The 14,227-nt window shown below is 47.0% G+C and overlaps 1 protein-coding gene across 2 annotated transcripts in view; it reads left to right on the forward strand.

Moving 5' to 3' along the window:
- The first annotated feature begins 721 nt into the window (after positions 1–721).
- Positions 722–14,227, forward strand: part of LOC119977071 (TBC1 domain family member 8) — a 146,835-nt gene continuing 133,329 nt past the window's right edge. For both annotated transcript variants that reach the window (XM_038817642.1, XM_038817643.1), the window contains exon 1: positions 722–1,032. In XM_038817642.1, the coding sequence (XP_038673570.1) occupies positions 906–1,032 (127 nt within the window). In that variant the 5' untranslated portion in view covers positions 722–905. The remainder of the gene's footprint in view (positions 1,033–14,227) is intronic.

Below are 14,227 nucleotides of genomic sequence, written 5' to 3' on the forward strand. Positions count from 1 at the left end.
GGAATTTCTGGCTCAGAGACAGGGAGGCTATCCACTGCGCCACAAGACCGCCTTCTGGATTATGTAGTGGGGTCTGAAATCACAGTTTCTGACAGCGCCCAGAGTACCACAAACCGAGACAAACCCATAACCAAAGGACTGGTGAAAAGCACGGTAAATCTCATTGGTAATGCTTAAATTATGATGGACTTCTGAAATGGTTCTTTGAAGTCATTGCCACCAGTGTTATAGAACAGTAATTAGTTTGCATGCAGTTATGTTTCAAGGCTGGTACATAATCCCAGCAATTCGGAAAACATTAACTACACATTTTGTACATTCTTGGTCTCAAGGATTAAACCCCATTACTACAGTTTCTAATGACAACACAACCAAGCAACACACCAGTTTCAGATGTAAACATAAAACCGCAGGCATATCTCGTCAAGGGTCACAACAATGTTTCCCTGACATAACCAGAAAATAAAATCCATTATATTTTATATTGTTTCCTTTTATGGGCAAGAACTGCAGGAATACTGTAGGAGAGCCGAACTCGACCATTTTACGACTCGCCCTGTGGTTTCAGTGGATTAATTCACAAGTAGACATTCATTTTCTCATTGGAATAGATTACCAGTTCATGAAGACAGAAAATAAGTACCTACGAGTTCTGAATGGTTGCAAATTTGGGGTGGGACTTCCTCCGTTAGAACCGGAAGACTCAAAACCGAGTGAAATCCGGAAATTGGAGGTGAAATATTAGCGTTGAGCGTGTCCCGGGGAAGGTGCACTGTTAGGCTCGGTACAGGTGGAAAGAAAGCGTTTGCAGACAGAAAAGCCCATCGTAGTGGTTAGCTTTTGAGCGAGAAAAGGGTGAAAACCTCCTGATATCAATTTCTAATGTACGCGTGAGGGGTTTCATTATGTGGCTGAAGCCTGAAGAAGTGCTGCTGAAAAATGCTCTCAAGCTCTGGGTGACGGAGAAATCCAATTCTTATTTCATTTTACAGCGCAGAAGGAGACAAGGAGACAGCGGTGGGAAACTGTCCGGTGAGAGACTGGGGAAAGGGAGGGTGATCTTCTCCTAAAGCTGATTCCGGTGTATCTGTGGGGCTGCTTTATAATCAGAGTTAAAATAATACGAGGTAAATGGGTATCTGACTTGGTTGGCACTGAGCCCTATTGTGCTTTGTTTTGCTTACAATTATGCGCTTGTTGAACTTTACCGGTGACTTATCTGAGCTAATTGTTACTTTGGGGCTTTTGTAAAGCACATTCTTTTTCATGTTTGTCTTTTTTCACTAATTGAATCAAATGATCGTGTTTAAAAAAAACACAGTGTTATCCTATTGTATGCTGAACTGTATTTGTTGCTGGGGCTGGTGTGTGGAGAGAACCGCCTGCCAGCGAACAATTCGCAACAATGCTGAGTCTAACCTTGCCCTCTCCTCACCTGGCTGGTGCCAGCTTCTCCCCCGTGCATTCTACTCGGGGGGAAGAACAACCAGGGTTTAAATTCAATCAGTGAAGCAAGATAGTGATTTCCCCACCCTTCAACAAAACATCCCTACGTTAGTGACTGGTGGTTTTACACCAGCCAGCATTATTAATACATAAATGGACAGTATTGACTTTGCATATGTATATATCTGGCGTGGGTTCCCAGATTGTATCCAATCTTGAGGTGCGTGGAGGGCTCCTGAAATGGAATCGTGGTTGTGATATGAGCCAAAAATAATTGTTTTTATTTTGTTCCCTGTTACATGACATTATTTTGGATGATTGTGAAAGTCACGCTGCAGTGATTACATGATATGTAATGGGTTCAGATGTATTTCTGTTAAATTGTGTCACGTTTCCTTGTTTTGGGAATTAAATGCATTACCGTTCTTGGTATCAGTTGAGTGTAGCTACATATTTTTTAAAGATGCTCTTTGACAGGACAGCTGAGTGGACAGGTGCATTGATGGAGTTGGCTTTCTGGCATTAGAATTGGCTACACTTTGGGTGGTATAATACAAAATGATATTTAGCTGTCATTTGGGGTTTAATTGATCGCATGTCTGGTTTAATTGTGAATTGTAAGGGGCTGAGTGGAGTGTGCCATTAGGGTGGATCCTGCAACTTTTAGTAAATTCCTACCTCCAAATGAAGTCAAAGTGCTTTTGTGCTGAGATTGGCACATGTTGCATAATGCTTGTCTACATTAGGGATGGAAATAATTGACCCTGCCTTTGCAAGCTATTACCCCATCTCCAACTTCATTTTATTTTCAACAATGCTCTTGAATGTAGTGTCACCTCCCAAATCTTTGCCCATTTTTCTCTTAAATTGAACCTCTCTATAACCACCCCACTACACTGAAATTGCCCAAATTGATCCTATGTGCCTATGACAGTAAATACTATCCCTCCTATAGAAATCCGAGAGCGCAAAGGGGGGCCATTCAGCTCATCAAGCCTGCACCGATGCTCCAAAAGAACACACTATCTAAGCCCACTTACCTACCCCACCTAAACTGCCCAAACCTAGACACTAAAGGGCAATTTAGCACAGCCAATTCACTTAACCTGCACATCTTTGGACTGTGGGAAGAAACTGGGGCACCCAGAGGAAATCTATGCCAACATGGGGAGAAGGTGCAAACTCCACACGGGACAGTCACCCAAGGCTAGAATTGAACCCGGGTCCCTGGCTCTGTGAGGCAGCAATGCTAACCGTTGTGCCACCCGTAATCATAATCCTTCTCAGCCTGTTTGCAGTCATTGACATGATACCATTACCTTCTCTGATTCTTCTCTGCTGTTATCCAGCGTTCCTTTTCCAGAGACACTTAGCTACTCCATTGGAGCCAGATAAGATCCTCCATTGGCTTATCTTCCCTGTACTATTGGCGAAGGAATCCACCAAAGATGTAACCTTGTCCCACTCTTATTTCTTAAACTGTGTGTGTACTTTGGTGGCATAATCTGAAAATCCAACATTGGATTCAACAGGGTACGCAGGTCTGCCCTGCCATAGGGTACGCCGCTCTGCCAAGCCACTGGGTATGCCGCTCTGCCATGCCACCTTGCTTCACAACCTAGTATCCATCTCTAGATGAGGTGAAAAGTTCCTCCAACTTAAATTTCAGGAAGATCAAATTAACTTTGGTCCTCCCCATAAACTCCATTCCCTATCCACTGATTCTATCCTGGCCTGAATCAGACTGTTTGCAACCTCAGGATCTTCTTTGTCCTTGAGCTGAGATGTCTTCAATATCCTCTCCATCCCATGACTGACTTCCATCTGTGTTATTTCTCCTTTCAGCTCTTGCTTTAGCTCATCAGCAACTTAAAAACTTCATCAAGGCCTTTGTTCGTTCCAGACTCAATGATTCAAGTGTTGTTCCAGCCAGCCTCCTGACGGCCTCCCGCCTTTCACCCTCCAGAGCCATGAACTCACACAAAATGTTGCTGCCCTTATCCTAACTTATGACATGTCTTTGTTTACTCATTACCCCTTTTCTTTCTGATCTATATTGGCTCCTGGTCTCATAATGCCTCAATTTTAAGGATTTAACTATTGTGTTTAAATCTCTGTGGTTTTCTCCAGAGATACAACTCTGGCTTTGTGTACATTCACCACTACTTTCACTCAACTATTGGTTTCCATGTCTCAGTTGCCTAGGACCCTAACCTTTGGAATTCCCTCCCTGAATTATTGTGCCTCTGTCTCTCACTCATTAAACTCTGCCTCTGTTTTGAACCTTTTGATAATCTATCTTAATGTTTCCTTGACTTGATGCCCAATTTTGTTCAATTATGCTTTTATGTTGCACAATGAGACCTGTTTTCAGTGTTAAAAGATGCTATATAAGTGAAAGTTGTTGTTGAATGTTGCTATCCTCTTTTTGTCACTGAAGGCAAGGCCAATGAGCAATTGACAATCCTTGTCTTTATAGTAGAACGTTTGTCGCCAGATCTTTTTGGGGGTGGGGGATGGCAGTGTCTTTCAGGCCTTCTGTAGTTGTGCAGGGCCTGTGCCCGGATATGCAGTATGTTCCATTGACTACAGTCCCTACAAACCCCCTAACTGTACTAGAGTGCAACTATAGTATTTTGCAGTTGGGAGATTATTAGTGTTCTTGTGTTGACTAATTCTTTTCAGAAACCTATGTATCTTCTGTACTTGGGAGTGTTCTTTTTTGTTGTGAAGAAATTCCCATATCTGAAGATTGACTGTTAACGATGACCTGTGATAACAATTCGATTGGATCACTTTTTACAGACTAGGCTTAGTCATATTTATTTGTCGAAATACAGTAATATCATAGTTAAAAAGTCAGCAAGATATCAAATGGCTTAACTTTTAAATAGTAGAATTGGAACCAATCTCTATTTTCAAGAAGATGTTTCTTAATTTCTTGGCAAATCAATGCAAACAATTGTATGGTTTCTCTTGATGCTCTTGTTAATCCCTGCATGTATTGCTTACAAGGTGATCAGAGTATACTTTTTCTTGAAGCATTCAGCTTCATATCTCTGAATTAGCTCAAAGAAACAACCTTATGACAGACTCTGCAATTAACTTACATTTTACAATGGGTTTCTTAACTTCTCCGTAAGAGTGGATATACCTCTTGGGGCTAAAGATCAAAGGATTTGGGGGGGGAAGCGGGAACAGGTTACTGAGCTGAATGAAAAAACATGACAATTAATAGTGGAGGAGACTCAGGACTGACTCTGCTCCTATTTTCTATGAAACCTAAATCGATTTGTATATGGGAATGTGTTCCAATTACCTGTTTACACAGATAGTGAATATATTTGCTATTTGTAACTAAGTGGAGGAGAGCTATCTCTATTTTGGCTGTTGTAAAAGTAAACTTAAATTGCTACTTCTGTTGATTTGCAATGTCTATAGGGAATACAATTACCTGTTGGTGTCGCTCGTGTGTCTCTGTGTACGTGGTCCACATAATGGCCTGCTAGTCTGTTTAAAATGTTCTTGTAAACTCTTCTATGAGGCACAGGAAGAAGCATATTCCTGTTCCTATCATGGTGTGTTAATGTATTATTGTGAAATGTTCTCTTTACTTTGCAAGTACTGAAAGCGAAGCTAACAATTGTTTGGTTGTTGTAAGGGGGATGGGGAGTGAGTGAAAGGAGGGTGCTTGGCATGTAAAGTGTTCCTTATCTCACTGAAAATGAAACTTATTAACAATTGTATTTTTAAGGGCGCAAAGATATTTTTCCCCAATTTTAATGGGCAATTTAGCATGGCCAATCCACCTCCCCTGAACATCTTTGCGTTGTGGGGCTGAGACCCATGCAGCCATGGGGGGAATCTGCAAACTCCACACGGATAGTGGACCGGGATAAACCCAGGTCCTCGGCACCATGATTAAGAAATGCTAACCACTGTGCACCCTAATGTTTGAGATTCTTTTGGGCAAACTTCCTTGCTTGTATCTGGTGCCTCCCCCAGAGATTGGAAACTTGCTTTGTCTTACAATTCTTCTAATCATGTGTGTTGTGCAAGTTGAATAAATCTGGAGTTCAATGCTGTAAGATCTAAATGTACACCTATGAAAGCATCCTTACTAAATCCTGAAATCAGAGTCAGTCATTTTCAATGGTTAAAAATTGAACAAACCTATTTTAGTATTGTTGAAAAAGGGACGTGTTGTCAAAACTTTTTGTTTTCCACTCATCAGGGCAACTTGCCAGAATACCAAATTGGAAAGGGAACAAGAATTTGTACTGCATGGGAACAGAGTGCTGATTGGTTGGCAAGTGGACTCTGAAGGGGACAAGTGGTGCCATGGAGAATGCACCACTTAACTGATAACCGATTTGTCAATTGTTAAGCTTTTGTAACATTAGCCAAGGCATTACCCTGGGGTATGAACCAGGAAATGGTTGGTGCCTATTTTGTTTTTGAATAAGGTGTTAGCGATGTTCAGGATGAATTCTGTCTGCTACTTTCCACCCACCACCCCCTCGCAAAATGTCATTGTTGCAAAACAACTTAATCTTGCACAAGTGAGGCGGATAATGGTCTTTTTTTTTCTCTCTCTTTTTTTCTTTGTGAATCTAACCTGCAGATAAATTTGTTACCAACAATATTACCAAAATGCTGAGTTTAGAAGTGAGATTTTTCTGGAGATACACAATGGGTCCATCAATGTATGCAAGGAAAAGGCAAATTAATGTTTTGCATAAACCCAATGGAGCAGACTTCAAAAATGATCTATTTACTTTAACCAGATGTCAAAAAACCAGGGGAATGATGGAAACAAGATAACTTTTTTTTTATTTGCCTCTAGCCATAATTTGAGAATACCAATAATGGATAACCTTGAGTCCACTGTAAAGCAGGATGAATTTCCAGTAAACTGTTCATCACGGATCTGTCGATTCTTTTATCCCACTGGTTCAGGTTCAAAGCTAGATGCAAATATTGTAATACCCAGTTTATAAAATGCCTATGCTATGTGATTCCACTTTGGTCCCTTTTTTTCTTTGTCCCATCAATACCACATTTTCCTGCAACAATGGAATGAACCACATTTGGGAAGTGAACATTTAACAATGGGCTAGATGAATGGTTGAACGAAAAAATGATTAAAAAAAAAAAAAGTGTATGAAAATCAGACAGTTACATGGGATTAAGCTACTGCTCAGTATATTAGTTATCTTCCTTTATGTGGACTAGTTATGTGAAGTGGCCTGTTAATAAATAGCCATTTCTGTGTGACACTGACTTAAAATTGAAAAAGGTTTATCTGAATATGGGTAGTACCAACAGCTGCAGTTCTTTCACACTTGGAAAGAAAGTGATGTGACCTGTTGCCTTCAACCTCTGTGGTGGCCCCACAATGTTAGCGGGTAGAGACATTTCTAAGACTTTGGGTGACAGTGACCCAAATGGGAAAATACTTGGGAGGTAATAGTGTTCTCGTAACACAGTTGCTCTCATACTTGATGGTAACGGTTGTGGAGCTGGACCTACCTGTCTGGATCATTTCTATTTCTTTGGGGCTTGGGAACTGAAGCCCCATGGACCAGGTCCTCCATTCAATTAAGTCAGGGCTGATCTATACCTCAACTTCATTTTGCTGCCTTTGCTCCATGATGCCTTGTATAGCAATAACTCTTGTTGATCTTCAGTCTTGAACTTAAAGTTACCCTGTACTGTAGCCTTCTGGCGGAGTGAGTTCCAGAATTTTCCTATCCTTTGGGTAAAATGCTCCCTAATTTAAATCCTTAATAGCTTAGCATCAATTATATTTCGTTCTACTTCCCCTTGTGAGGAAACCCAAGATGGATAGAGAAACTGGGGCGGGATTCTCCGACCCCTTGCCGGGTAGGAGAATCGCCGGTGGGCGGCGTGAATCCCGCCCCATTGCCCCGACGCTGGCTGCCGAATTCTACGGCGCCGGTTTATCGGCGGGGGCGGGAATTGTGCCATGCCAGTTGGGGGCCGTTGGCAGTGCCCCCCCCCCCCCCCCCCCCCCCAATCTCAAACCAGGTTATTACCGGCGGGACCTGGCTCTGCGGACGGCCTGCCGAGTCCTCCGGGGGGGGGGGGTCCACCGATCCGCGGGCAGGCCTGTGCCGTGGCGGCACTCTTTCCCTCCACGCCGACTGCTGTCAACCTCCATGATGGCCAGCGCGGAGAAGAATCCTCACCTGCGTATGCGCTGGGATGACGCCAGCATACGCTGGCACTCCCACGTATGCGCCAGCTCGTGCCAGCAGGGGAGGCCCTTCCGCGCCGGCTGGTGCGGTGCCAAACCTGCACACGCTGGAGTGGTTCACGGCACTCCTCGGCGCTGGTATGGCCCACCACGCTGGGTAGGGGAGAATCCCGCCCCTGTTCTTTCCCATTATCATTTCAAAATGCTGAATTCGATCACCTTGAACTCCAAAGAATTCCAGTCAAGCATATGCACCTGGCCAGTACACTGTTTAACCCTTGTCCTGGAATCTGCACTGTACACCTTTTCAAGGCCTCTGCCTGTTCCTGCGATTGAATGCCATGACTCTGCAACCAGAGCATTACTTCCTCATTTTCTCGTATTTCAAACCTCGACCAACATTCTGTAGTCTTTCTGATTAGTTAGTTACTGTATCGGTGTAGTTGTTTTTAGTGGCCTGCTTACATGGACTCCCAAACCTCTTCAGTCTCCGTCGCTCTTCGTCTTACATCAATAAGAAAACATTCCAATTAAGCCTCTTTACAATCCAAAGTAGATAAACCTCACATTCTCACATTTGCTCATGTTGAACTTTATCTGTCACAGTTTTGACCACTAAAAAATGTCCCTTTTTGTGATTTTCTGTTCCTATATACACAACGTACTGTGCCTCCTGTCATCTGTTAAGTTTGGAAAATGTCTCTCGCTTCCTACAATCAAATTATTAAAATATATGGGGAAAGGTAGTAGCCTCACTACAGATGCTGAAGGAACAACACTTGTTCACAGATTGTTCCCTTTTCTCCTACCGTCTTATATCTCCCAATCATCAGTTACAAAATCCAGATCTGAGGATTACCTGTAATTCTGTGTACTTGCATTTTCAGTGATCTGTTGCACTGAACTTTATCAACTTTGAGATGCCTTCCTAAAGTCTGAAGAGACAGCTGTACAAATTCAGCTTAATTAGTTGGACATAATCTGCCATTCCAAAGTTCATGGAGATTCTCATCAAAGTGCTCCATTGTACTGTCTCCCAAGAAATGTCTTTACTACATTGTCTCACCCTGGTATTTTTCAGTTCTGTACCATCAGTTATTCTGCTCAATTGTTTGGCCTTCTGTTTGTTTTCTGCTACCTATTTCTTTGCCTGCAAAATCCTCGTGAAGACTTCATCCTTATTCCCTTTTATAAATTTGTGTCCATCTTTTTTTTTTACTCCCTTCAAAAGAATGCTCTGGAATCTATCGCCCACCTGCCCACCCAAGGGATTTTGAATCCTGCTGAAGTTAATGGACAATTGACTGGTTTGCTCCAACCGCCATGGAGGGAATCTGCTACAGCAGGACTGGAAAATACCAGCCCCGTAAAATTCACCTTTTCCAAGGGCAGGAACTCCCAACAGGTCCCCAGCCATGCCAAGGCATTGGGGTGGGAAGGGGAAGCTCCACCCCAACAGAACCCACCTGCAATCGACTTCCAGTGGCGGCCATGATGTGAGTGGTCGCACATTTGGCAGCTCCAGCTTGAGTCTGTTTTTTTTTTTTCTTTTGTTGCTTTCCCTGTTTGTAGGGTGGATGTTTTGCAGACAAAAGGTGTCGGGGTGACTGGAGAAAAGTTTGACTCTGCTGGGTGGATGGTGCCACGGACCAAAGTGGGTCAAGAAGAAGGGAGCAGTTGGAGCAGGAGGATCTTCGTGCGACACAGGTTAAGATGGCGGAGGGTAAAGGGTCTGCTTGCCTGCCCAGTGGTCGACTGACCAACTGCTGGACTTTTTTTAAATGAAAAATTTAACCGACGGATGTTGGGAGGTCCAGGAGGACATAGCCAAGGCGGTGGAACCATTAAAAGTGGGAATTTGGAGCAGAGGCTTGAGTCCCAGGGCCAAGCTACTCGGAAAGTGGAGGAGGCGGTGGGGGAGCATGAGGAGCAGCTTGCCTCATTGGTGGCCAAAATAGATGTGATACAGGAGACTCTGAAACGCTTACAGGAGAAGGTGGAGGACTGGGAGCGGTTCTCCAAGAGGCAGATCCTAAGAACTGTGGGGATGCCTGAAGGCATCGAGGGAGCAGTCGCTGGCATGTATGTAGCCAAGATGTTGGGAGAAGTTGATCGGTTGACCTGCCCCCCGAGGTCGACCGAGCGCAAAGGGCTCTGATGAAGCCACAGGCGAATGAGCGGCCGGGGGCGCTGGTGGTGCATCCTCATCGGTTCCTGGACAAGGAGAAGATCCTGAGATGGGCGAGGCAGACGAGCAAATGCACTTGGGAGAGGAGCGAGCTTTGGGTGTCTCGGGACCTGGGTGCGGACCTGGCGAAGAGAGCCAGGTTTAATTTGGTGGAGACTGTCCTCTTTAAAAAGGGGGTGAAATTTGGGATGTTGTACCTGGCTCACTCTGGGTGACTTTTAATAGCCAAGAACATTATTTTGGAACACCAGAGGAGGCGATGGGGTTTTATTAAGAGACAATAGACTGGCAGGAGAAGGAGCACATTGAACTGTGGAGGAGGTGTGAGGATGTATGTGCTTTTTTCCATTTTTTTTTTTTTTCCTGTATCTTTTTTGTTGGTTGGTGGAGACTTCTCCTTCAAAATGTTTGTTGCGATTGAGGGTGCACCTTATGAAGTGGGGGGGAGGGGGGGGGGGGGGGGGGGAAATCAGCAGGGGGGGGTAGGGTGGGGGCTGCCAGGCTAGCTTGGCAGGCTAGTTAAGGGAGCACAGTAGGGGATGGTCAGGTGGTTAGTGTAGAGGGGAATGGGGTGGTGTTTTGTTTAAGGGTAGGAGTGGGCTGCTTGCAAAGGGTGGGCCTGGAGGGTCGCGTGGCATGGGCCAGGGGCTGCCTAAGAAGGGGTATGGTTGATCAGCAGGGGAGGTGGACAGGAGGCCCTCAGACCTGGTTGGTCACATGGAACGTGAGGGGGCTGAATGGGCCAGTTCAACGGTCGTGTGTTTTCATTCCCCTGAAGAGTTTGAAGGCGACATGGCCTTTTTACAAGAAATCCATTTGAAGATCGAGGATCAGACAAGGCTAAAGAAAGGGTGGGTAGGGCAAGTCTTCCATTCGGGATTAGACATGAAGACGTGCCGGGGGGGGGGGGGGGGGGGGGGGGGGGGGGGTGGTAAACAAACGGGTGGCGTTTGAGGTGGGGAGTATCGTAGCAGATTTGGTGGGGGGGGGGGGGAAGGTTTGTGATGGCGAGTGGGGAGCTGGAGCAGATGCCAGTGGTTCTGGTCAGTGTTTATGCCCCAAATGGGGACAATGTGGAGTTTGAGGCGTGTGCTTGGGAAGATCCCAGGCCTGGACTCGCACCAGTTGATTATGGGGGGGCTTTAACATGGTCATTGATCCAGGGTTAGACTGGCTGAGCCCGAGGCTGGGGAGGGTGCCGGCAGTGGCGCAGGAGCTGAAGGGCTTCATGGAGTGCATGGTGGAGGGGTGGGAGGCCTTTTTGTGGTGGGTACGACATTATTGGTGGGGTTTGTTGACACTGGGTATGCAGCGATTGTGGTTACAGACAAGGTGCTGCATTGGTGGACCTGTGAGTCGATCAGATAGGGCAGGCCCAGTGGCCGCAGATGAGGCTGGACATAGGGTTGTTAGCTGATGAGGAGGTGGGTGAGGGACGAAATCTGGGCTATGTGGAACTTAATGATACAGGTGAGGTCTTGGCCGCCACCACGCTGTGGGAGGCACTCGAGGCAGTGATTATGGGGCGCTTGTATCAATCCGGGTGCACGGGGAGAAGGAGGAGTGAACAGAGGTGGCAATGTTGGTGGACGCGATTCTGCGGGTGGACAGGAGGTACCCGGATGCAGGATTGCTGAAGAAGAGGCAGAAGCTTCAGATGGAGTTTGGACTGGTGTCTACGGGGAAGACAGTAGGGTAGTTGCAGAGGGGCAGTGTATGAGTAAAGGGAGAAGGCTAGTAGGATGCTGATCCAAAACTCAGGAAGCAGGAGGTGGCGAGGGTGAAGGATGTTAACAGTGAAGGTATTGGACCCGGTGGGATGAATGGGGTATTTGAGGAGTTTTACAGAAGGCAAAATTATTTACACCATGTAAGTAGGCGACTGTTTGCGGGTGGGGGGGGGGGGGATTGGGCAGGCAAATATACATTTGGGTGCCGGGGAGATAATTACAGTGTGCGCTACTTGGCTGTGTTTTGTGTTGTTGTCGCCTGCTTCTCCCGGACGGGTCTCGCTGCCATCCCGCGCTCGCCTCCGCTTCTGCTGCTCCTCCAGCCCTCCATCTTTATTTTCCTTGTTCCCCGCTCCTGGAGATGTCATGCACGTTTTGGCATCTCGTGCCTTCCTTCCAGCTCCCGTCTCTCTCTCTCTCTTTCCCCCCCCCCACTTTCCCCTGATTCTTGGCTACCTGGCTATTCTTGTTCGTTGGCCACAAACAGGTCCCGGAACATTTGCGTGAATGGCTCCCACGTTCTGTGGAAGCCGTCGTCTGACCATCTGATGACGAATTTGATTTTCTCCATTTGAGAGATTCCGAGAGGTCGGACAGCCATTCTGCAGCTCTGGGTGGTGCTGCTGACCGCCAGCCAAACAGGATTCTACGGTGGGCGATCAGGGAGGCAAAGGCAAGGGCGTCCGCCCTCCTCCCCAGGAATAGATCTGGCTGGTCCGAGACCCCAAAGACCGCCACTTTCGGGCATGGCTCCACCCTCATCCCCACCACTTTGGACATTGCCTCAAAGAAGGCTGTCCAGTACCCCACAAGTCTGGGGCAAGACCAGAACATGTGGGCGTGGTTGGCCAGGCCTCCTTGGCACCGTTCACATCTATCCTCTACCTCCGGGAAGAACCTACTCATACGGGTTTTTGTTAAGTGGGCTCTATGTACCACTTTTAGCTGCGTCAGGCTGAGCCTTGCGCACGTGGTGGTGGAGTTGACCCTATGTAGTGCTTCGCTAGATCTCACCCTATCTTAATCCGCAGGTCCTCCTCCCATTTCTTTCTTGTTGCGTCCAGTACGGTGTCGGTCCTTTCTGTCAGTTGGTCGTACATGTCACTAGTTTCCCTTGTCTAGTATGCTTGCATCCAGTAGTTCTTCCAGTAGGTTTGGTCGGTCCCCGCTGCTCTCCTGGTGGGGTTGGTTGGGTCTCTGGTCGCTCCTCCTCTCCGCAGGCTCAGCCCCGCTTCGGTCCGGGCCGCTGCCACTCCGCTCCTGGCCTGCGCTCTGGTGCCGTGGTGGGGGAGGAAGGTGGACCTGCTGCTGCCGCCGGATCGCTCCGTCGCCGAGGTTCCCCTGCCACCAATTTCGGGGGGGGGGGGGGTTTGTATCTTGCTCTTCCCACTGCGGAGAAAAAGGCCCCGACCTCGTGCCCTGCAGGAGCCCCTTTCTGTGTCCAGATGGTTTTTTGGTAGAATTTTAGAAAAAGATTTTTGGGAGGTCTGGGACCCCTATTGCAGACCTCGATATTTTTAATTTTTGAAGAAGAGCAAAGATCCGGAGCCGTATGTGTCCTACTGGCCAATATCACTGCTAAATGTAGACGCCAAATTGTTGACAAAGATCTTGGCCTCGCGGATTGAGGACTGTGCCGGGGATGATAGGGGAAGACCAGACGGGGTTTGTAAAGGAGGTATCTGTTGGCGAATGTTGGGTGTCTGTTGAACATTATAATGCCCTTGGAGGGACAGAATGTGGAGGTAGCGGTTGCTATGGACGCGGAGAAGGCTTTTGATGGGGTGGAATGGGAATATTTGTGGGAGGTACTGGTTCGGTTCGGGCAGGGGTTTGTGGATCGAGTCCGGTTGTTGTATCCGGCACCAGCAGCGTGTGCAAAGGCGGACTGGGTGAGTTTGGGGGTTTTGGGCTGCATCGTGGGACGAGGCAGGGATGCCCACTCTCCCCATTGCTCTTCGCCTTGGCAATAGTGGCAATGGCGCTTAGAGCGTCAAGGGGTTGGAAAGGGATAGTGGGGAGAGGGGCGGAGCATAGGGTCTCTCTATATGCAGACCACCTGTTGCTCTACATATAGGACCCATTGGAAAATATTGGGGGGGGATCATGGACATTTTGGTGAAATTCGGCCGGGTCTCTGGATATAAGTTAAACATGGGGAAAGAGTGAGGTCTTTCCGATCCAGGTGAGGGAGCAGGAGAGGAGGTTTTGTGAGCTGCCGTTTAAGGTAGTGGAGGTGAGTTCCAGGTATCTGGGCATCCAGGTGGCGTGGGGATGGGAGCAATTACATCAGTTGAATTTGGCCCGGTTGGTGGAGCAAATGAAAGGGAATTTTAAGAGGTGGGACATACTCCCACTGTCATTGATGGGGCAGGTACAGTCCATGAAGATGAAGGCTCCTCCGAGGTTTTTATTCATGTTCCAGAACCTTCCAATTTTTAATTCAAAGGCCGTCTTTAGGAAGATCAATACGTTGATCTCGGAGTTTGTATGAGCGGGTAAAGATGCTGCTGGAGCTGAGATTTTGGGGGGGCCGGGAGAGGGTGAGGGGGGAGGAGTGGTGGTCGCCCTGAGGGTATGGGGACAGTGCCGGCAGCACCTTAAGCTGAAGGGGACCTCAGTTTGTGCTCCGATTTGTGGGAA

The sequence above is a fragment of the Scyliorhinus canicula genome, chromosome 14, assembly GCF_902713615.1.
Source record: "Scyliorhinus canicula chromosome 14, sScyCan1.1, whole genome shotgun sequence".
Classification (NCBI taxonomy): Eukaryota; Metazoa; Chordata; class Chondrichthyes; order Carcharhiniformes; family Scyliorhinidae; genus Scyliorhinus; species Scyliorhinus canicula.